The 25,553-nt window shown below is 42.3% G+C and overlaps 1 protein-coding gene across 4 annotated transcripts in view; it reads right to left on the minus strand.

Annotated features, from left to right (window-relative positions):
* TIMELESS (timeless circadian regulator) overlaps positions 1-25,553 on the minus strand; it is a 105,133-nt gene that overhangs the window by 14,200 nt on the left and 65,380 nt on the right. For all 4 annotated transcript variants that reach the window (XM_085869302.1, XM_085869300.1, XM_085869303.1 and 1 more), the window contains exons 8-12: positions 14,970-15,103; positions 14,383-14,470; positions 10,381-10,557; positions 4,151-4,368; positions 841-944 (exon numbers count right to left, since the gene is read on the minus strand). In XM_085869302.1, the coding sequence (XP_085725428.1) occupies positions 841-944; positions 4,151-4,368; positions 10,381-10,557; positions 14,383-14,470; positions 14,970-15,103 (721 nt within the window). The remainder of the gene's footprint in view (positions 1-840; positions 945-4,150; positions 4,369-10,380; positions 10,558-14,382; positions 14,471-14,969; positions 15,104-25,553) is intronic.

Below are 25,553 nucleotides of genomic sequence, written 5' to 3' on the forward strand. Positions count from 1 at the left end.
ACCATACCCCCATAAACCCCCTCAATTAGTGCAGATTTTGATGCTGTCAATACACCTTCATAAGGCATCAGACATGAAGTTTGTGGTTAAGTTTCATCAAAATCATGTGTTTGGTTCAAGCAATAATAACTGAAGTGCTTATGGACTGACAGTCTGTGAGTCAGTCAGTCAGACTCGCTCACCTCCAGACAATGCTCAATCACATAAGCTCGCCTAAGATCCAGCTGAGCTAAAAATAGGGGCAATACCTGTCGGTGCCTACCTGGTAGAATAATGATACTGAGGAGGAGGTCAACGTGGGATGGAATCAGCCAAATGTATCAATGTTCTGGGCCCAATTTTTTTTTCTTTAATGTCGTGAACAAACTTTGGTACATCACGGGTGACGGAGGTGGTGGTCAAGTTTCATTGAAATTGTTTGTGTTGTTTCTGAGGAAAAAGCAAATACCTATTTTGGGAGGGTCAAATCTGGACCCACTTTGACCACCAGTAGACCCACTTGGATCCCGATTTTTTTAATGCCATGAACAAAGTTAAGTTGCATCATTCTAAATATAATTTAAGCCAAATTTGGTCACAATCTCATCAGCAGTTTCAAAGAAGAAGTTGCAAGTGTTTACGGACTGAAGGATGGATGGACAGACAGACAGACAGACTGACTGACTGACTGACTGACGACGTGCCATCTCATAAGCTCCCCGGAACGACGTTTCAGGTGAGCTAAAAACAAGACAACAAAAAGTGGTCCTGGGGCCCACACGCTTGCTAATCTGAAACGCTTTGGAAGCAAAACTTCATTTACATAGAATACTCCACCAAAATCGATCAACGCAAACTTACTCTTTATTACGTTGGCACTTTCTCGCACCTTCTCGTTGGGAGATCTATCCATCACGCTCAATGTCATGATCAACTCCTGGTACGCCTTGAGCGCAAGATGCATACTGCCAAATACAGCACAGAATGTGAGATGGCCCTGACGTGGTTGGCAAAGGATTAATCTCGTCCTGCACAAGGGATAATCATTTTGGAGGAATAATATTTAATCCGATATTATTTCACCGCATCACGATGTGTTCAAAAGTAATTTCTCCCATTCTTTTTCTCCAAAATAGGTAAAGATAGTCGAATGAAATAAAGGCAGACACTAACATCAATCTTCATTCTACCATGATGCAAACATATTTCTCAACAGGTATTTTTGTGATGCCGTCCCGATGGAGGTGAGCATACTGCTGACTTCACATCATCATCATCATCAGAACAATGTTCTCCACAAAGTTGTTCCTGAAGCTTGGAAAAGATGAAAATCTGTCGTAGCCAAGTCAGGGCTGGTCACCTGGCGGTACCCCATTGAGCTCTGTTATTCTCAGGATCGTAATGGTGCACCCAACTCTCATGTCCAGTCATCCATCCCAACTCTCATCATCAGCACTTCACAGCACTGACAATGTCATGCTGCCCTCTAGCATCTTAACAAATGTAGTACGAAGACATCGAGCGTCAGAAACACAAACCTTCTCACCCAGTGGTGGGAAGAGCTAATGTGCAGACTTTGTTTCATTTGAATATCTTGACCTGTTTTGGAGAAAAAGAATAGGAGGCATTACTATTCAACAAGACCTCGTACATCCGTTATGGATTGGTGTCTATATATATATATATATATATATATATATATATATATATATATATATATATATATATATATATATATATATATATATATATATAAAATGGTGTCCCCCAAACATACAACTTTTAAAATGCTTCGTTTGATCCTAAAAAAGCAGTAATTTTGTCACTAATGCTTCATTCCTTGTTGCAGAGACCCTGAAGTTTATTTTGATACCACGCAAGCGCCAGAAAAATGCCAAGACTGACCGTACAACAACAGACGATACTTGTTGAACTTTGGCACCAGACGAAAAGTGTCATACAGGTGCAACGTCTTCACTCGAGACATTTCGGTATCCACTTGCTCCATGCACCAAACTTTCGGACAACAAAGTGCACCATCGCAAAGTTTACCAATGTGGGAACCATGTGTGACCTTCACAAGGGTCACAGTGGTCAGAAGAGGACAGGTCATAGTGAAGAAAATGTGGAAATGGTGAGACAGGCGGTCGTTCACAGTCGAAAAAAATCGATTCGACGACTTTCTGCTGAGACAAACATTCATAAGAGCACCGTTCAGAGGATCCTTCACCAAGACATTCATGCCTTTCCATACAAAATTCAAACGGAAACGGTGCTTACTGATCAACAGAAACACAAACGACAAGACTGTGCAAATTGGTTGAGTGGCCACCGTATTCCCCTGACCTTACTCTTCCAGACTTCTTCTTGTGGGGGTATCTCAAGGACAGGATCTATGGAAACCCTCGGCCTCAGACCCTTGATCAGCTGAAGGAAAACATCCACCGAGAAATCCAGAACATTCCTCAGGAAACGTTTCCCAAAGTGATGGAGAACATGACAACACGTTTGCAGTCAGTGATCGGACAACGTGGAGCCGACGTCGAACATGTGGTCTCAAAGAAAACGACGATTCTATACCAAAATTTAAATTTTGGTGAAAACTTTGACATTGGTACAACAAACTTCAACCTTTCAGCTTTCTATCCAGCCATATATCTTATTTTTAAAATATATGTTATGACCATCCTTTTTGCAGATGAAAAGCTGTATATTATTTTGGGGCACCCTGTATATATATATATATATATATATATATATATATATATATATATATATATATATATATATATATATATATATATATATATATATATATATATACATACACATATATATGAAGACTACAAGGGGAAAACCAGAGATGTCAGGATAGGATAAGTCAATTTTGAAGAAACTGAAAAACAAAGTTTCAAGACTTTGGTGGACTGTTTAATAACTGTCATATAAATTTATTTTCCAGTAAAAGGAAGAGTGATCATTGGCCGATCGAATTAAGCATGCAGCATTTGCCAAGCTTCTGTGTTATTTAATTCAAGAGCAAAGAACGAATGAATGTTGCAAACTGACATCACTGGTTATTCTCTTGTTTAATAATTGCCATGAAATTTTAACCCAGGATGTGTTGCAAATTCATGCTTGTTGGTTATTAGCATACATTACATGACTTTGGTGATCACAGATTATTTTTTTCAACATTAAACGGTCATTGTTTTTTTGTTTGATTGGTGTTCAACGCCATACTCAAGGGTATTTCGCTTATATGACGACGGATTCTCCATTTCTTACTCCGTACTACTTAATATTATGGAAAACCGGGAGGAAACCAAGGATAAACCACCCCCGCAATAGCCGAAGTCACCTCATGTGACTCCCTCATATACCTAAGCAGGTTGATTGGGCGGTGGGTACATCGAATGAGGAAGGGTACTCAGACGCGCTTACCATTAAGCCCATAAAAGTGGGTCCCATAAAAGTCACAATGAAGGTTTGACCAGGCTTGAACCACAATATGAACCAACTACGGAGCCCATGATATCACCAAATAGGCCATTGTTGTGCTCAGAGTTTATGCTGTGAAAGTTTTACAACCTTTCATTTTTTAGTTTCTCAACTCTGAATATTACGGTGGAACAGTTAACATGAATGAAAGGGAGATAACCAGGAGTAAAGTACTGACAACTCTGGGTTTCTACTTGTTCAGCTTTGACAACACTTGTTTTTTCATTGCACGGCTAAACTTTACACCATATAAATTATGTGACACCCTTGGTTATTTGTTAAAGTAATATTGTGAGAGGAAACCTTATGTTGCCAACTATTGGCAGGTGCAATAACCCTGAAATTTATAAAAAAAATGACATCTCTGGTTTTCTCCTTGTGGTCTTCATACATACATATATATATATATATATATATATATATATATATATATATATATATATATATATATATATATATATATATATATATATATATATATATATATATATATATATTGGTTGAATCCGTCTTTCTAGTCTCCAGCACAATCATATGGTCCTTCAATGCATCTCTACAGATTCACACAAAGATTGAAAAAAAAGAAAAGAAAAAAAAAACAGCGATCGTTTTGGTTCGTCGGATGTGGTGTATAAACTTCTCACTTAGGTTCTCGAAGATGTATACATACCGACGTGCCCATGCCACTTCCTCTTTTTTGGCCGTGAGCATCATTTCATAACAGTTCATCAGACAACGTTCCACATAATGAAACGAGCGAACTTGAACAGTCTCCGACACCAGTTCAGGTCGGAATCCCACAACACGGTTGAACTCCATGAAGAAAGCGAGCGACCACAGATAATAAGTTTCATCATGCTCTTGTGCCTGCTCCCTCAGCAGTGAATTCTGTTGAGAAGGAGAATCCATGACCCCCTTTACAAAGCCTCCCGCTTCCAAACTGCACAAAACCACACAATCTGATGGCAATTTAAAAATAACGAGAAAGGCACTCTTCGACGTCACCCGATATGCCTCTGCCCACATCATTAAATCATTACACATATTTGTACCAAGTTTGATTTAAATCCCTTCAGCTGTTCTCAAGTATCACATTTTCACCTGACATTAACCTCTTCACCCAAAAATATAATCAATTCAACTTTATATCATTATACATACTCGTATCAAGTTTGGTCAAAATCCAATCGCTGGTTCACAAGACCTTTGACCTCTTGGCCCCAAAATCTAATCAGTTAATCTTTCAATCATAATACTTACTTGTACCAAGTTTGACTTGGACCCCCTTCAGCATTCTTACGTTATTGCAGTAACGAAAACCGATCATGGACGGACAACCTGAAAACATAATGCCTCCGGCAACTTCGTTCTCTAGAGGCATAAAAACAACAGCATACTTTTGTAAAGTTCTTCACATGAGGGTTTTTGCCGAACGGTCTGACCCTCATTAAATTCAAATCTATGTGCCTTCTACAAAGCCGCCCTTCTTTCTTGAATGCCACCTCATAAGCTATTTCCATATGAAATCGTTTTTGGATATTTTACACCTGGAAAAGTAGGACGAAGTATAGTTTGTGTTGACCCAGAATATTTAAGCCCCAAAAGCCAATCTTTCAGAGTTTAATAAATGAAAACTATACTCGTGGCCGACTATGAATGCTCAAGCTGCGCACTTACTTTTGTGCTTCGTACTGAAATTCAGGTTCAAATGCAAAGAGAAAAAAAAGAGCTTGTTATAAACTTGTTTGTGGTTAATGGTGATAGGCTGACCATTTGGTATCAGCAGCCACGTGAGCGAGGTCACCTGACCTGGATTTACAAAGATACAATTTTCCCCTGAGGGGGAGAGAGACGTTGAAAAGAGAAGTCAGGCCCGGGTGTTCAACCTCGACTCGGAAAGGAAGGACGTGGTAACAGTGGATTGTGACGATGGATTGAGGAATATAGTCCTGTGAATAAAACAAGTACAGTGAACTGGTGGTGAATACTACGGTGGTAGTTCAGCGTTTCACCGAACGGACAATTTCGTCATCCCATTGTTATCTTTGCTTAAAGCGAGATGTCACCCTCAAACACAGAAGAAAGGGAGTCTCATGTGGTCCATTGTAAAGACTGGAAAATGGCAGACCCGAAAGTAGATGGATTGATCAGTGCAAGGAAGCCGTGGAAAACAGGTTGCAAGAATCTGGGACACACCTCAGAGGAATGTCATGGTGTTATCCAGCTGCAACCACTGTCTCTCTCTCTCTTTCACCATCCGTACCTTCCGTTGTTTTGCGGCTTGCCTTGCCAGTGGTGACGTTATTACTCTGTCATCTCTCCCATGCTGAACCTTGCCAGTGGTGACGTTAGAGCCTTTGTAGTTTATGGTGTCAGTGCCTTTATACAGACGGTTACCCTGAGGGCTTAACCACAGGCCATGGAGTGAGGTTGTCTCTCTTGTGAACTTCCTGTGGTTTGTGTTCTGCTGTTGTGGACATTTTGTGGATTCCTTTCATCAACATCCACCTTTGGTGACATTTGAGGATTGTCGTTGGTTTTCACAGACCTTGGATTTTCCTCAAGAACTGCAGAACATTAACCGTCCGGCGATTGGTAACCTCACACACTGTTTGTTACGCATTGTTGTGGATAATATCCCAAGATCCACTAACGTGTTTGTGTGCAATTAATTAAATGGAATCAATTGGTTTTTTTTTTAACCTGGTACGTATTTGTTACTGGTTAACCTCCGCCATCAAAGATCGGAGGTTACTGTTTTCACCCCTTTCTGTTTGTTTGTTTGTTATCTTGCCAAAACTTCGTTTTTGCAAGATCTGTTACTTGGTAAGTTTTTTTTTTGTTTGTCTGTCTGTCATCATTGGATTTTTCACCTTTATATCACTCTGTGGAGCACATTTCTCATCGGAAACTCTTGTGGGTACACATATCGTAGTATTATTACAATACCCTTGAGCACACATAAAGGTCAAGGTCAAGGTCAAAGGTCAAGGTCACTTTGCGGTAAATCATGGAGGTCGCCGAAACCCTTATTTTTTGAGTAATTTTAATCGAATCATCTCCAAACTTTATGGGAATGTAGTATATGGTCTGGTGCTCAGCTGATTAGTTTTTGGTGGCGATTGGCCTTGACCTTCATGGTTAGCACCTGAGGTTCAAACATATTTGACCCCAAGGTCAAATTTTCAAGTTTTAGGAACCATATAGTGTAGTACCTCAAATTGAACACCTCGATGAGTGCTTTCTAGATATGTCAAGCTTGAGACATTATGACGTCATTTGGTGACGTTATGAGGCAAACGCATATTTTCCGTGGTTACTCTGTAGAACGATTCTCATCGGAATCTCTTGTCGGCAGATATTCCTCAAGGAGTCGCTCCTGGTGGATAGCAGCTCTGTTCACCTCAGTGTGACCTTAAAAGAAGTCATACGTGGTCACCTTTTGGCTTGGTTATTTGTTTGTGAACAGTATTACGGAAAAACTCCTCGACGGATTTAAACGAAACTTGGTGGGGGGGTTAGGTATGGTCCAAGGATCATGCCATTAGATTTTGGACTTTGTTTTTGGACCCCCAAAAAAAAAAATTATTAGAGAAAATTTTTTTATTTTTTGCATTTCTACATGTTTTAAGTGAATTCCAACCCCCCCCCCCCCAAAAAAAAGTTCGAGAAAATTTTTTTTTTTGCATCTACATGTTTTAAGTGATTTCCAACACCCCCCCCCCCCAAAAAAAAAGTGTTGGAGAAAAGAACTATAACTGTCAGCTCTTTGACATCATATTTAATGAATAAGATACAAGGTTCACTTTAGTGACCCAGCAGTATTGGCGGCGGAGGTTTTGCAGTCTCCCGAGTGCTCCCCCTCTAGTTTTTATGATCGTGTTTTACTTGTTACCATCGGTGATTTGATTTCGCTGTTGGGAGATCAGAATTGAGGAGTATTAAAATTTGTGGCTGGGTAACTAACCCCTTTCTATGCACTTCGTATTTTTGTCTCCATAACATCCCGTGTTTACATGGAATGTCGACAGCATTTTCATGTTTAATTTACTGTCCACATAATTGTTCACCAAACAGATATTTGCAAGAAGCATGAAATGTTTTCAAAAAGTCATGTTGTTGATTTAACCTTTGAAGATTACTTAATTGCTTTTTAATCTAGAAGATATACTAACGAGAAAACAAGCCGGTAGGCGACATGGGTGATCGCTACATAATTGCATACTTGTCATACAGTTTTTGACGGATCGGGCTGAAAATTTTTGACAAAGAGGTTGATTATAGTGTGCATAAAAGCACGGAAGCCGATTTTTGATTTTCGAAAAAAATATATATATATAAAAATATTTTTCGGATTTTTTTCAAAAATTTCAGTCCCGTTGCAAGGCAACAGTGGCGTCCATAGCAACGGTGCTCAAAAGCATAGAACTAAATCCTGGTATGAACGAAGGATACAGTTCCCACTGTATCCTTCGCAAAGAGAAGGCAAGCTATTGCCGGTACCTTGACCATATTCCAAATTCTTACCCTGACCTACAGAAGGCACTGCATCAGCAGCACAACCGTGCCTTCAGCCATGATGCGACTCCATGCCTTGCGTTGCACACGAAAGAAGTCCATATTCGTGCCAAGTTTGATTGAAATCCCTTTCGTGGTTCACAAGTGATTGTGGTAACAAAGACTTTCAATTAAAGGTCACATGACCTTTGATCTGTTGAACCAAAAATATAATCAGTCCATCTTTGATTCACACTGTCGTGGCCAAAGATATTGGCACTCTTACACTTTTTAAAAATAATGCACCATTTCTTCCAGAAAATTGTTGAAATTAAAAAAATATTTTGGTATCCACATACGTATGTATTTGGTTTTCAGTGGAACAAAACAAAAATAGCTGAAAAATTTACAAAAATCTTATCATATTCCAAACAGAAATCCTAAAATGGCCTGGACAATATTATTGGCACCTTTCAGAAGTTGTGAGAAATGATTAGATTTCAAGCAGGTGATTCTCCTTTACTCTGGAATTGAACTCACCTATGGTGAGTTGTTGGTGCCTGCAATATAAAAAGTCACTCATTCAACCAGTATGAAGACAGAAAAGGAGTCATTCTGCTGTTTTGTGTCACTGTGTACCACAATGAGCATGGACAAAAGAAAGAAAAACAGAGAATTGTCTGAGGAGGTCAGACACAATATTGTAGCCAAACATGGACAACCACAAGGCTACAAGTCCATCTCCAGAGACCTTGATGTTCCTGTGTCCACCATACACAATGTTATCAGGAAGTTTAAGGCCCATGACACTGTAGCCAACCTCTCTGGACGTGGCAGCAAGAGAGAACTTGATCGAAGATTGCAGCGAAGGATTGTTCAAATGATGGAGAAAGCACCTCGATCAACTGCCAAACACATTCAAGCTGACCTTCAGACACAAGGTACGCCAGTTTCAACTCGCACCATCTGTCGCCAACTTGATGGTGGTGGTGGTCGTATGGCAGCTTTGCTGCTGGGGTAGCTATCATTTATTGAAGCGTGACTGTCGCTGATGCAGTGCCCCTCTACCAGTACACAAACTGGAACTGGTACTCATTTCGCCGACCTCGGAAGGATGACAGGCTGAGTCAACCCCCTGGTGTATTAATTCAGTGGCCGACGGGGCTTGAACTCAGGACCCTAGGATCCCAAGCTGCTACCCTAACCACTGAGCCAACACTAGGCTCACCAACTTGATGAAAGGGGGTTCGATGGTAGGAGACCCAGGAGGACCCCACTGCTGAGACAGAAACAAAGAAAGCCCGACTGGAGCTTGCCAAAACACACCTGAACAAGCCTAAATCCTTCTGGGAGAATGTGCTGTGGACAAATGAGACCAAATTAGAGCCGTTTGGTAAAGCACATCATCTCTATGTATATAAAGAACAAAATGAAGCCTTCAAAGAAAGGAACAACTTCCCAACAGTCAAATATGGAGGAGGTTCAATGATGTTTTGGGGTTGCTGTGCTGCCTCTGGCACCGGTTGCTTTGAATGTGTGCATGGCATCATGAAATCAGGAGATCAGGAGATCGCCGAGGCATTTTGGAGCACAATGTTCAACCCAGTGTCAGAAAACTGGGTCTCTGTCAAAGGTCATGGGTCTTGCAGCAAGACAATGACCCCAAACACACTTCAAAAAGCACCCAGGAATGGTTCAAGACAAAACGCTGGACCGTTCTGAAGTGGCCAGCAATGAGTCCAGATCTAAATCCCATTGAACACCTGTGGGGAGATCTGAAAACAGCAATTGGAAGAAGGCACGCTTCAAATCTGGAGGAAAATGAAGCAGTTTGCACAAGAAGAGGGTCAAACTGCCAGAAGAGACGTGTAGGAAGCTCATTCATGGCTACAGGATGCGCTTGACTGCAGTTATTTTTTCCAAAGGCTGTGATACCAAATAGATAATCTGGAGTGTCAACAATTTTGGCAATACCTTTGCTTTATATTTTCTTTTAAATTGTATTTTAAAAGGATATGTTAAGTTCTGAATCAAAAACAAAGGTTCTGTTATATTAACAGTGAAACAATGAATTGTGAAGACCAAATACTTTTGTCAATTTAAACTTATTTTTAAAAAAAAAAATTGTTAGTTTGAAAAAAAAAGTGCAAGGGTGCCAATATTTTTAGCCACGACTGTAGTTCATACCAAGTTTGGTCAGAATCCAAGTTTGGTTCAAGTTTGGTCAAGTTTGTTCCAAGTTTGGTCAGAATCCCATCAGCAGTTCAAGTGTTATTGTGGAAATGGAAAATCTGCTGTGCACGCATGTACGGAAGCATAGCCGGACAGACATCCCAAAACATGCCTCCGGCACCTTCGACTGCAGAGGCATAAAAAGCAAAATGATGCATCTACAGTCGATACCTTCACGGTGTACATGATCCGATTGTAACAGTTTTCCAGGAATTCATGGCAGAACTCTTGCAGGAAAAGTCGGACCCCAAGAGCGGAGCGCCTCTGAAGTTGCACCTCTTGCGCAAGCTGCTTTCGCCGTGGACGCCTTTTCACTTGTTTTCCCACATCGTGGTTGTAGCTCTCAAACTGCATTAAAATAAAAGAGAATTAGGTGTTGGACATAAGAAACTTTAAGCTTTATGTATGGCACTCGAGTTCTCAATAGGTCTCTTTATACCAAATGTAAATGACAATCGATATCGGGAAGGCCAGCCATGAAGTTACTTTGAGATTTCACTTTGAATGGCCAAGAGTGGGTAATTCAGTCGCAAGACTTACCCAATCAGGTACACAGTCCACAAGTTGGAGGTTAATTGAGTCCTGGGAGGTGGAGGGAGGTGGAGGGAGGGGGGGTGTTCTCCAGATGATTTGGAGGAGAAAATGGCAGATGCTCAGAGAGCACCGTTTTTCTCTCAAAATCTACTCCTTCCGTTCAACCACATTAAGAAAAACGTATAGAGGGAAGGTGAATATATGCTGCAACACAGATTTCAGATATTTTACTTTGCATTGACAGGAGTTCACGTGAAAATCTGTAATGTCACATGCAAAGGTGCACAACGTCTTTCGTTTGAGTGGCGATGCAACGTGGTGGCATTGGTTATTGAGGTATGGAATTGAAGGGTCCAATGAGAGGGGGGAAAAGGAGCAAAAATGACGATAGAAAATAAAAGGAGCGAAATAAAAAAAGGATTATTTGATCCGATAAAGGGCTAATGCCCGAAATGTCAACTGAACGTTGCTCCCCAAAGCAATTAATACACCTGTGTCAATTAATACACCTGTTGATAAAAACCTATCGTTCTAATAAGACATCAAGGTAAATATTCAAAACATGGAAGACTGACATAAAATAAGTCAAACAAAAATATTGGGGGAGGTGGACGGAGGAGGGGGGGGGTGGAGGGGTTGATTTGGGGATACTACGCACCCACACAGGCAAAATATATACTAATAAATACAAACACAATATATACACAACATGGCCAAAAGTATGTGGACGCCTGCTAATCCAACATCTCATTCCAAAATCATGGGCATTAATATGGAGTTGGTCCCCCACTTTGCTGCTAAAACAGCCTCCATTCTTCTGGGAAGGCTTTCCACTCGATGTTGGAACATTGCTGCGGGGTTTGCTTCCATTCAGACACAAGAACATTAGTGAGGTCGGGCACTGATGTTGGGCGATTCGGTTTGGCTCGCAGTCGGCGTTCCAATTCATCCCAAAGGTGTTCGATGGGATTGAGGTCAGGGCTCTGTGCAAGCCAGTCAAGTTCTTCCACACCAATCTCAACAAGCCATTTCCGCATGGACCGAGCTTTGTGCACGGGGGCATCGTCATGCTGAAACAGGAAAGGGCCTTCCCAAAACTGTTGCCACAAACTTGGAAGCACAGATTCATCTAGAACATCATTGCATGCTGTCACGTTAAGATTTCCCTTCACTGGAACTAGGGGACCGAGCCCGAAACATGAAAAACAACCCCAGACCATTATTCCCCCTCCACCAAACTTTACAGTTGGAATTATGTATTCGGGCAGGAAGCGTTCTCCTGGCATCCACCAAACCCAGATTCATCCGTCGGACGACCAGAAGGTGAAGCGCGATTTATCACTCCAGAGAACGCGTTCCACTGCTCTAGAGTCAAATGGCGGTGAGCTTTACACCACTCCAGTGTAAAGCTTGGCATTGTGCATGGTGATCCTAGGCTTGTGTGCGGATGATCAGCCATGGAAACCCATCTCATGAAACCCTCAATGAACAGTTTGTGCTGACGTTGCTTCCAGTCAGTTTGGAACTTGGTAGTGAGTGTTGCAACCAACAGATGATTTTTCTGCGCTTCACACTTCAGCACTCGGCGGTCCCATTCTGTGAGCTTGTGTGGCCTACCACTTCACGGCTGAATTGGCGTGGCTCCTGGATGTTTCCACTTCACAATAGCAGCACTTACAGCTGACCGGGGCAGCTCCAGCAGGGCAGAAATTTGACGAACTGACTTGTTGGAAAGGTGGCATCCAATGACAGTGCCACGTTAAAAGTCACTGAGCTCTTCAGTTCGGCCCATTCTTATGCAAATGTTTGGCTATGGAGATTGCATGGCTGTATGCTTGATTTTATACACCTGTCAGCAATGGGTGTGGCTGAACGAGCCAAATCCACTAATTAGGTGTGTCCACATACTTTTGGTCATTCGTGAACTTTTGCGAATTTTGAATGTATAATAAAAGTGATCATATATATATATATATATATATATATATATATATATATATATATATATATATATATATATATATATATAAATAATGGAGCGATGTCGCATGTATATATGCATCATCGATTCCTCTGAAAGGGTTTCACCTTGGAAGTTGAAACCTCCAGGGATTGATGAGGGCACCCAGAAGTTGTGTATGTGCAAGTTGTGTTTGATTTCATCGTTTTATTCCTTGAGAGGGGTGCAATTGGAATGATCCAAGTTATGTAACCACAATTTTGCTTCATGTACATAACCCAGGTTATTTTTTTTTATTTTCGGGAGCGATTGAGGCAGTGGTCTGTTGCCTATAAACTGCCCAAATATAGAGATGTGTAAGAAAAACGTGTTGCACACCTGGAACAAATTTGCCTGGAGGGTGGGTGGGTACTCTGCTTATTCATACAAAAACACCCAAAATGAATCTGGCTGAAAGTATCTTCAGGAAGATGGGAAAAATAAACCAGAGAGTTGGTGTCAAAGCCACCCAATGCTCGCCTGTTTATACATTTATCGTTTTTAGCTCGCATGTTCGAAGAACAGAGAGCTATAGCGATACCCCCGGCGTTAGTGTGAGCGTGAGCGTGAAAATGTTAAAATTTTTGGTGCAAGTTATTTTTTCCTTTCTAATGTTTTCATCTACCACACTATTTTTTATACGCCCGATATATATATATATATATATATATATATATATATATATATATATATATATATATATATATATATATATATATATATATATATATATATATATATATATATATATATATATCGGGGCGTATTATGTGTCATCCATCCATCCGTTCCTGTCCGCACTGTAACTCCCAAAGTTTTAAACTTTCACGTTTCATATTTGGTACATAGGTTCAGACTGTGGAGACGGTGTGTCGTGATTTACGTTCGTCATCTAAAGTGGTTGCCATGGCAACCCGATGCTGTTTTCCACGTAGTAGCACAATTCTGTATATACCTTCTTGTTCGGGCGTATATTGTGCTCACTTGCGCTCTTGTTACTAATTACAATATACAAATACATATATTGCTTTGAAATTATTTGGATCAGACTTCACTGCAATGCTTTATAAAAAATATTAATTATTAGACGAGTCTTTTAAAAACGATAAATGTATAAACAGGCGAGCATTGGGTGGCTTTGACACCAACTCTGGTTAAAAGATGAGTCTAATAATATTTTTTATAAAGCATTGCAGTGAAGTCTGATCCAAATAATTTTAAAGCAATATATGTATTTGTATATTGTAATCAGTAAAAAATAGTGTGGTAGATAAAAACATTAGAAAGGAAACAACTTGCACCAAAAACTTTAACATTTTCACACTCACACTGACGCTCACACTGACGCTCACACTGACGCTGACGCTCACGCCGGGGGTATCGCTATAGCTCTCTGTTCTTCGAACAGGTAAGCTATAAAAGCAGAATGTTCAACAAATTGATTTCTCAATCGCCCAATTTTGAACACCAAATGATGAGTCGCATTTACAAAAGAAAAAAGATGGTAATAGGTTCGATCATCCCCAAAATCTTTCCAAAGACTGATGTAATAAGTAGTAACCACTCCAGAGTTACAGATTGATGAGTCAAAGGTTTACCTAGGAGAGAAAGAGGTAAGCATAAAATGTCCATAAGCAGACCTTTTGCAATGGTAGATGGTAGACCATATCTTCATCAGAGACAGACTTCAGTCCTTGCACCCTGAAGGTACCACCAAATCGAGAATGCCTGGAGGACAGGCACGACATTGTACAGTCACTTGATATACACTCCCATTGTAGTGGAACAGAAACGCATCAATTAGCAGTCTATCTGTACGTCTGTGCATGAGCAAGAAGTACCAAACATAAGATGCATATTTGAGGAACTTCTCGAAAAATACAAACACTAACAAAACTGAGCCCCCCCCTCCCCACCCCCCACTTTATGGCTACTCCATATAATGCGATGTCATTAAAAAGAACAATCCGAGGGAAAAATTTCAATGAAATAATCGCAAAAATAAATAAATTAATGCAAACCAGCATTTATATATTTTTGGCATCAATTCACCAAAATTCATGTGATGAGACTTTCTCTTCATGATTTAATGAGGTCGTAATATCGCATACGCACCTTTTTGCAAAGCAAAGATCTCAAAAGACGAGATCTCGACACAAAGCAGTTATTTTTACATATGGTTGCCATTTGGTCTTCTTTATAGATGGGCAAACAGTTGAACGCATACCTGGATCCAATCAACCGCAGCCTCTGCTGCTTCTCCATCTGTTCACGTTTATGCATCGTAAGGATCTCAGTCACTGCCTCAGCCTTTTCCTGCTCTGAACGTGGTTTTCCAGACATCACAAGCGCACCTGCACTCTGTGCAACAGCAAACCACCTTTCCTTCAATAAACGATTGGTTTTTTCATTGAGACCAAAAATTTTTTTAAAAAAGACGAATGTTCCTTCATGAAATTGCTCTCCCTCGCTGTGAAAACTATTGCTGTATCCGGAAAATAATGCGACAGCCAATATAATCCGATTGCAATTCCTCCATTGCATATTATCTACATTTTCTTGGAGGAGATGAGAAGAAGGTGAAGTGAGAGAAGTGAGAGAAGTGGACAAAGGAGTGAAATTCTGAGATTTTTTTTCCATAAAATTTATGTCCTCAATTCTCATAAAGGATCCCCAATTCAAAAACACAATAAATGTTAGAGGGACCAAAATTCTACAAAATTGTCTCCACCATTCGATCCATCAGCAAGTATCAAATGAGTACAGATGAATTGAGAGGCCATTTTCAACTTGTCACCCTAACAACAGAATGTATCCAGTAAACCTCAAATATCGTGGGGGTTACGTTCCTGGAAAATGCTGCAATAGTTAAAACTGCGATAATAAAAACCAACGGCCAATGGGAAAAGGGGGGATCGGTTCATGGGCTTCGAGAATATAAAGAGTAAGGTCGGCGGCAGTCAGAAATCAACACATCACAAATGAAATAAACATGTAAAATATGTATAAAGCATGTTAACATGAAAATGAACACGTAAATAAAATAAATAAATATATACATATATCGTTTACAGCCACGTCTCAACCACTTTAAAAATTAAATAATTGTCGTATCCCGATCTGGATTCGGATCTTCAACAAAATTGAATCAATTCGTCCTTTTCACACACCCAACCTGTCCTTCAAGTTTTGTTCGAATCCATCCACAACTTTTTGAGGTATCGTGCTATATATTAGTTTCACACTATCTCTCAATGGTGACGATTCACTGAACACAACTTTTTGAGATATCCTGCACACAGACAAACAAACAGAGAGAAAGGGGTGAAAGCAAAACCTCCTTCACCTTCGGTGGTGGAGGTAACTAGAAGGGCACTCGGGAGAGTGCATAATGCATAATGTCTGATCCACGAGAACATATTGGGCCCCAATACATCTTTGAAATATTATGCTACATAATTGTTTTTGGCCCCATCTCTCAATGGTGAAGAATCACTTCAAAATATTATCGAAGCTGGATCTAGATTCGAATCTTCAACAAAATTGAATAAATTCTTCCTTGTCACACACCCAACGTTTCCACCAAGTTTCGTCTGAATCCGTCCACAACTTTTTGAGATATTGTGTTATATATAATTTTTGGCTCCATCTCTCAAAGGTGAAGAATCACTTAAAAAAAAAAATTAGTAGTGGGATCCAGGCCTGGATCTTCACCAAAATCTAATCAATTTGCCCTTATCACACACCCAACCTGCCCACCAGATTTCATCCAGATCCGTCCACAATTTTGAGATATCCTGCACACAGACAAACAGACAAAACAAACAGAGGGGTGAAAATATAACCTCCTTCACCTTTGGTGGTGGAAATAATAAAAAATATACCATCAGAGATGGGGAATCCCCCGCCATTGAAAAATAATTGAAATCAGATAAGCGGTTTTCCATTTATTACAAAAAACATTTTTTTTAAGATGGCCGCCCCAGTCGGCCATCTTGGATCCGGACACGCCCAAAATCAATAGGGTTCTTCCTTTTCAGGTGGTACATGTGTGACCCAAATTTAAAATCGATATGGCGAACAGTTTATGTGTTATCACACTCACAGCTATAAATGTTGACGCCCGGCCAGCTGGACGGACGACGGACGGACGACAATATCCCCCTTCCGCCACGCGGCGGGGGATAAAAACCCAAGACTTTTACCTTTTAATTAATTCCAAAACAGCAAGGTGATTTTTACAAAACAGCAAGGTGGGTGAGAGCAAGAATATAACATACTCCTACCGTACTCTGCTGTAAATAGAAAGCGCAAGACTTAGCTCGGGATGATACTGCTTGAGTGGGGAGGGGAAAGGGGGAGGAAGCAGCCTGATTTAACAATCGGAAGAGCAGCATTAGCCTTATGATGAAGTCGCCTGCAGTGTTGCCACATAGGAGCACGGTAAGACGATCCTAAACCACCTTACGTTGAATCCTGGAGAAGATATTTTCTGCTTAGACAGGAAGATATCAGATGGCATCTTCTACCAGAATAATCCCATCTCGTCCGCGTTAAAAACCTTCTCCGGCATAAATCCCTTTGTCTCGAATAGTTCCATGAGCTGCGGTGGGTAGTTTTTCGCAGCACCATGGCCTGCCGATGTTGCTTCCCTGACTCATGTGACATGATGAAGGCCAAATCTTCTTTTGAATTTCTCAAACCAACATATGCTGGCATGGAACTTGTGGGTAGCCGTAGTTTAACTGGAACCTTCGGCCCCGGGTGCCTCATAGAAACGTTGGTAAATCTGCAATGATTTCTCCCGTATCACCAGTCCACTCAAAGGGACTTTTTTCTGTGTTTGGACCTCGATCCAAACATCAAGCGCTTTCTCCATCCTTTCACTATGAGGATCAGGGGACTGGAATGAGATGTTTGCGCTTTTCAGAGCACTGGCGGAAACACTTGCATGGATATTTTACTCACTTTTATGGATATACCACACAGTTGATTCATTGATCCCAAAATGGTTCACAGATGCCGCACTTTCACCTCGAGCAAACCGATCTAACACCTCCATCTTTTCGCCCAACGTCATAACCTTTCTCTGCCGTTTGGAGCAACTAACTTTGTCCGTCGCTTTCCCTTTTGGCGCCATTAAAAGCAGTGGACGAGAAAGAAAAGGCTCATGATAGGAGATAATCGTACACGGGGATGCAAACAATGATTAATCTCAGCTCAAAAACTGCAATTGGTCAAAATTTAATCAGAACACAATAGATTGCCCACAATTGGTCAAACACCACGATATTTGAGGATTTATTGAATTTTATTTGGGGATCATCTAATTAGTGCTCAAAAAAATTGAAATAAAAAATACACCCGAGCGGGTTTGACGGTCAGCTCGGATACAAAACTTGATGCAACCGAGTGTTAATCAACATTAGCGACTAAGGAAAGTGAAAACAGAATTTAAATTGAACTTAAAATAACCGCGCGAAGCCGTGTTGAAGTCAGCGGACCTCGTGTTGCCCAATAAATAGGGCCAGACGACAGAGGTAACAAGAAATTAAATTGTTCAAATTAAATCTTCTTAATAATCCCAATGAAACCCATTTTGCATTATAGCCGTCCGATGCTTCCTTACAGGCCATTCGACCAATCGGTCATTTTGCACTTGATGACACTGTAACCTTGACCCCGAGACGAAAATGCGAAAAAGGGCTCAGCCGATCTATAGAGAGCAACTCGTATTATCATCATGGCAAGTTCGAACTCAATCGGACGAGACGTCGAGGAGGAGACAGAAAAATAAAAATGGTTGACAGACGGATGGATGGACAACCAGACAGACAGACAGAGACAGATCTTAGGACATCAAACGGTTATATTAGGTCAGCGAGCTGACCTAAAAAAAAACAAAGGGTGAACAATGTCAACAACAGTGAACTGCAGCACTTACCATTTACAAGAGATTAATATCTTTTATTCTAAAAAATTCACACAGCAATTATTTAATTTTTTCATACACAACTACAAAAAAAAGTGAATAAAAAATTTAAGCACAATTTATATTGAATACTTATAACTTAAGAAGTAAACAGACAGCGACCTAATGGTTAGAGTGTCTACTTTGAGTCTGGAAGGTTAGTAATTCAAACCCCGGCCTGGTCCTTTTTTATTTTTTAGTGTACAAGGTCAAGGCTCGTGGCAGAGGAAGAACACTGAACATATCAGGATGTAACAAAACAAAAGCAACAACTGAGCAAAGGGAGTAACACCAACAGCAGAGGTGGACAAAACAGACGGAGACTTGGACGAACAAGAAACAGACATAAAATGTCATAGCCCCCGTTGTTTTCGTAATTTTGCTGTACAGAGTTAAAGGGCTAGCCCATATTTATTACACATAACATGGCCACCAGTCCACCATCTTTGATCAATCGCAAAATAAAATGAGGTGCACATGTATGCCAGCATGCACTATGCTTGTGCAAAGTTTGAACATAATCGGACCATGCACTTCTGAGAGATGGTTGGGGATGTAATTCAGTAACAAAATGACCGCCAGTCGGCCATCTTGAATCTGATCTCCAAAAAAAACCTGACGTACATATGTAAGCCATCATTTGTTATCTATGTGCCAAGTTTGACCAACGCCGGTAAATGCACGTCTGAGAAATGGTTTGAGGATGCGTTCAACATCAGGTTTAAAAAAAAAAAACTAAAAAGGCCACCAGTCGGCCATCTTTGATCGCATCGCGAAACTAAACGATGTGCATCTGCATATCATCATGTGTTGTCTTTGTGCCCAGTACGAATCAAATCGGTCCATACATGTCCGAGATATGGTTGCGGACGCATGCATGGACACAAAAAATCAGGACCAAATCCATAAGCCCCCATTACGGACCAAATAAGTAACGGTTCCAGTTTTTCGCTTCCGGGTTTTCACTTCCAGTTCCAGTTTTCGAGGCGAAGGTTGGTTCTCTCAGGGGTTTCTGTCGACTTTCTCAAAGATAAGTCTCCGGTCTTTGTTGGTCACGTTTTAACTGTTTACTGTGCATTCCTTGTTTGGTTTTCCTTCAAAATTTGTGCTATTTGGTGAGTTTTTGTCGGTCTTGTCAGAGAGGGTTTCCCTGAGGCCTACCTGTCTTCCCGTCTACGTGCATTTGTTTTTTCTCTTTTTTACCACCAGTTCATATTTTCTCCACTTGTCCCTCCACCCTCCTCCTATCCCTCCCAACTATATCCGCAGTTTCCTGTCTTAAAAAAAAAACAAAAAAACAAAAATAAAAAATAAAAAACTTTTCCCTCCTTACCCGATTCCCCACATAACGACATGACTTGCTGTTCCGACTTCTTCCTTCCACTTCAGCCGATCCACATTCACCATACACCTTCACAATTTTTTTCTTCAACCGTTCCTTTTCCTAATCTTCATCAAAACAAAAACAAACAAAAAAAAAAGGTATCAAAATGTTTCAACTTCCTCTTTCACACGTGTGGTCCTCTGTATTGTGTCATAATTCACTCTTCTTCTTCTTCTTCTTCTTCTTCTTCTTCTCCTTCTTCGAAAGACTTTTCAATTCGATCTTTCCTTCATCCCGTATCTATAAAAATTTCCACTGTCACGACGTTTCTTTTCTCCATTCTCTTAATTCACCTTTATTGTGTCCATCACGTAATGTCTCTAATCGCATCTCTTGACTTGAAAATTAAAAAAAAAAATCCCAGTTTGCAATGCATGTTCGTGTTCCATCAATCATCCCTATTTTTCCAACTTCAGTGCCAATTCACTCCACCACCTCAAATCTACCTCCTCCTAACTTCACCTGCTGTGCCCTCTCCTTACCCATCATCTTACCTCCACTCTTGGCACCACTTCACTGTCTTGTGCTTGGAGGTGGTCGTATGGCAGCTTAGCTGCAGGGGTAGCTATCATTTCTTGAAGCGCGACTGTCGCAGCTGATGCAGTGCCCCTCTACCAGTACACACACTGGAACTGGTACTCATTTCGCCGACCTCGGAAGGATGACAGGCTGAGTCAACCCCCTGGTGTATTAATTCAGTGGCCGACGGGGCTTGAACTCAGGACCCGAGGATCCCACTCCACCACTCTAACCACTGAGCCAACACCAGGCTACTCTTCTGCTTCAGTATCAGCTCCTCCTCTGTTGTCCCAAAGTGTGTGGTGTTCTAACATCTGTGGGCTCCATTCTAACCAAACAGATATCTCACTCTCTTAATCAGTACACTCCTCAACATCTCAAACATGCTCCTACTTTCCTCAAATCACACCTAACCCCTCTTCACAACCCATCAAATATTTTACCTACCCCTACCCGCTCCCTTCTTCACTGTACCACTACCAAGTCTCATCCTTCCTCTCTCTCCCAACCTCTCCACTCACCCGACTGCCCCTTGGCTGTGCCTGCTGTCATCGCCTTCCCTCCCTCTCAAAGCAACCTTCACATTCTTCCCCCTCCACGATTCTCTCTCACCTTTCTCAAAAATCACCCCTCACCCTTCTCCCTCAACTCTCCCCTCTCACCCTTCTTCCTCCAATCTCCCCCCTCACTCCCCCTTCTCAAAGTTGCTCTCCCTCACATCCCCAAAGTTGCATCCTTCCCCTGCCCTCTCTCTTCCATCTCATCACTTCACCTCCTCCAATCTTAAACTGCCCTCTGCCCCCCTCTATTATTATTCTTCACTGTGCCTCATCCCATCACCACCGAGCCTTTCCTTTTTCTCCTCCTCATCCGGCCCTTTCCCCTCGCTCTTCTGCAACCCCCCCACACTTTTTCAACAACTCTCCTGACCTCCCCCCATCCTCCTTCGTCTTACCCTCCCCCTCCACTGTGCAAAAAGCATCTTCCCTGACCTCTTCCTCAACAGTGGGGACCTCAAACCTGAAGAATCTTTCCATACAGCTTGCCACTGACAAACCAGACAATCTGCTTAACAGAAATTTTCCTCCTTCAAGACATCTCTGACTCCTTAGTATCTCTCCCTGGTTACTTCCTCCTCAAGTATGACAGACCTGAGCCTCATTCTGGCAGCAGAGTTGCCCACTTCATCAAAGACTCTATTCCTCACTCTCCATGCACTGCTCTTACTCCCCCACACCCCCAGGAATACCTCTGGCTTCGGCTTCCCCTCCACTCCCACCTCATGTTTATATGTGTACTGTACCGTCCACCGAACAGTGATGACTATTTACACCCAACTATCCGAAAACATGGACCAACTTCTATCTTCTCATCCGAACTCTCTCTTCCTCTTATGTGGTGACTTCAATTGTCATCACGCCAGTTGGCTTGGTGTGGGTACCTTTCTCACCTGTCATGGCACCTCAGCAAAAGCTTTCTGCGACTCATTGGGACTGACTCAATCGGTCAACTTCCCGACCCGGATCTCAACCAATGGTACTCCATCTCTTCTGGATCTGATTTTGACAAATTTCCCTGACAATATCTGCTGCTCTTCCTTCGCTCCAATTGGTTCTTCTGACCACGTCCTTGTTAAAGTGGACATCTCTCTGGCTGTTATCAGAGAACCACCTCACCGCCGTCGAGTCTGGCATTTCACTCAAGCCGACTGGCAGGGTCTCCGAGCAGCCGTCAAACTTACAGACTGGTCTCCTATCACTACTTTCTCAAACATCAACTCATCCTGGGAATTCTTTCAAAGAAACTTGCTCTCCCTCATGCACAGATTTATCCCCTCTCGTGTTCTGTTGTCCTACCCTTCTTCCCGCCCTTGGTTTACTGAAGCATGTGGCGAGGCAGTTGTCCTGAAACAACTTGTCTTTGCCTCATGGAAAGCAAACCCAACTGAGGGCAATCTCAGTTCTTTCCACAAAGCTCGGAACAAGTGTGTATCTACCCTCAGGAGAGCCAGAAAACAACATCTTTCTCATCTCAAGTCTGAACTCTCAAACCTCTCTCCCTCCTCAAAATCCTGGTGGCGTTTAATCAAATCTGTTTCTGGTGTATGTTCCTCCTCCATCCCCTCCCTTACCTCAAATGGCCACACTGCTGATTCCACACGTGATAAAGCTAAATCTTGTGTCCTAAACCCATCACTATCTCTACCCACTTTACCCAGTCGCACCCAACTGTCCCTGGACTCTGTGTCATTTTCTCCTGACAAGGTGGAGAGCTTGCTTTCAAACCTCGAGTCAGATTCTGCAACCGGTCCAGACGGCATCAGCCCACGTGTCCTCAAAGCCTGCTCTTCTGCTCTTGCTCACCCTCTCTCTGTTCTATTCACCCTCTCATTTGCCCAAGGTCATCTGCCATCTGTTTGGAAATCTGCTAACATCACTGCCCTGCATAAAAAAGGTGCAAAAACAGATCCCTATAACTACAGACCAATCAGCCTTCTCCCAATCATCAGCAAGGTGATGGAATCCATCATCGCCTCAGATATGAAATCCTTCCTCTTCTCCAATGGCTTGATTTCCAATCATCAATTTGGTTTCAGACCAGGTCACTCTACCCTGGATATGCTGCTTCTGCTCTCCCATCAATGGATGGAGGTCCTCAATGCCAGACAGGAAATCCGAGCCGTATCCCTGGACATATCACGTGCTTTTGACACAGTCTGGCACCCTGCACTACTCACCAAACTCTCTTCCCATGGTATTCAAGGCCATCTCCACTCATGGCTCGCAGACTTCCTCTCCTGTCGCAGTCAACGTGTGGCCCTAAATGGAGTTCTTTCATCCCCTCTTCCTGTGCAGGCTGGAGTTCCTCAAGGTAGCGTTCTGGGCCCTGTTCTTTTTCTGGTTTTCATCAATGATCTCTCGGACTCTCTGGAAAATCCTCTATTTCTCTTTGCCGACGACTCCACCCTCTGCCGTACCATCTGTCATCCCTCAGACCGGCAAGCAGCAGCTTCTTCACTCACTGCAGATCTGGATAAAATCACAAACTGGTCCAACACGTGGAACATGTCTTACAATCCAGACAAATCTCACACTCTCACTATGTCTCTTCGAAAGGACCGTTTACAAACCCCCCCCCCCATCCACTTTCTCAACAATCCTCTGGAAGAAGTCTTTTCCTTCAAGCTTCTAGGTCTCACTATCTACCATGACCTTTCCTGGGAAAGTCACATTTCCAACCTCGCCTCAAAAGCCAGTCGCCGACTGGGAATCCTCCGTCGTGCTGTCCTTCCTCGGCCCTCTTGAGCTCCTGACCACTTACAAAGCTTTTGTCCGCAGCCTGATGGAGTACTGCTCTCCCCTATGGGCTGGTGCTCCTGCCTCCCACCTTTCTCGGCTTCACGCTGTCGAAACCAGGGGATTTAAGATCATCGGCATCTCCCGCAATGAAGCTGAGTCTTTGGGCCTCTCACTCAATCACCGCAGGTTGGTCGGTGGTCTTTCTGTCTTCTACCGACTCCTCTCCAGCCTTGCCCCCCCTGCTCTCTTTGCGATTTGTCCCCACCACATTTCCACAGGGCGCTCAAGGTCCGCCAACAACCCCCTTCTGCTAAAACTACCAAAATCACGAATCACTGCTCATCTTCACTCTTTCATTCCTCTTTTTTCCCGCCTTTGGAATAAACTTCCTCACTCTATTCTTTCCCATTCTTCTCTGCAGGCTTTCAAAACAGCTGTTCACCACCACCTATTATCTTCCCCCATCCAAATCCTCGATCTTTTCTACCCCCGATAATCCACCCAAGCCCACTCCCTTCATTTCTCCTACTTTCCTTCCTGAAAGTCCCTGTAATGTCCATCTTCTCTTCGCCATGTTCCCCATCCCATCCCCATCCCTCTCCCTTCCACAGTTCACCTAATGTGTCTGTTCCCCACTGTTTTGTCCCTTCCACTCCCACCCCTCTTGTCTCATGCCTCCTTACTGTGAGTTGTGTGTTAGCTCTCATACGAGCCTCGACCATGGTATACAAAAAAAAAAAAAAAAAAAAAAAGATGGTCCAACACTGAAATAGAACATGTCTTTCAATCCTGACAAATCTCACTCTGTCTCTCTGAGAGGACCATTTAGAAACTCACCCCATCTACTTTCTCAACAATCCTCTGGAAGAAGTCCTTTCGTTCAAGCTTCTGAGTCTCACTATCTGCCATGACCTTTCCTCGGAAAACCATATTTCAAACCTCGCCTCCAAAAGGCAGTCGCCGACTGGGAATCTTCCGTCGTGCAAAGTCCTTCCTCGGCCCACCTGAGCTCCTGATCACGTACAAAGCTTTCGTCCGCATCTAATGGAGTACTGCTCACCCCTTTGGGCTGGTGCTCCCACCTTTCACACCTTCATGCTGAGGAGGCCAAAGCATTTCGGATCATTGGTATCTCCCATGATGAGGCTGAATCTTTGGGTCTCTCACTCTCTCACCGCAGGCAAGTCGGTGGTCTTTCTGTCTTTTACAGTCTCTTCTCTGGCCTCCTCCCCCCCCCACCACCCACTATGTCTGCAATATGTTCCCCCATATTCCCACAGGGCGCTCAAGGTCCGCCAGCAACCCCCTTCTGGTAAAACTACAGCAATCAAGAATCACTGCTCACCTTCACTCTTTATTCCTATATTTTCCCACCTTTGGAACAAACTCCCACACCCTTCACTCCAAGTCTTCAAAATAGCTGTTCACCACCACCAGCTCTTTTATTTTCCTGTCCAAAATCACGATCTTTTATACCCCCGTTAATCCAACCCAAAGCCACCTCCTCAATATTCCCTGCTTCCTTCCTGAAAGTCCCTGTCGTGTCCATCTTGTTTATCCCGTGTTCCTCACCCCATCCCTCACCCTTCCACAGATCTAATGTCTCTGTTCAGCACTGTTATGTGCTTCCCTCTCCCA

This window comes from Eptatretus burgeri, chromosome 2, assembly GCF_056783735.1.
Source record: "Eptatretus burgeri isolate ZD-2024b chromosome 2, Ebu_testis_v1, whole genome shotgun sequence".
Taxonomy (NCBI): Eukaryota; Metazoa; Chordata; class Myxini; order Myxiniformes; family Myxinidae; genus Eptatretus; species Eptatretus burgeri.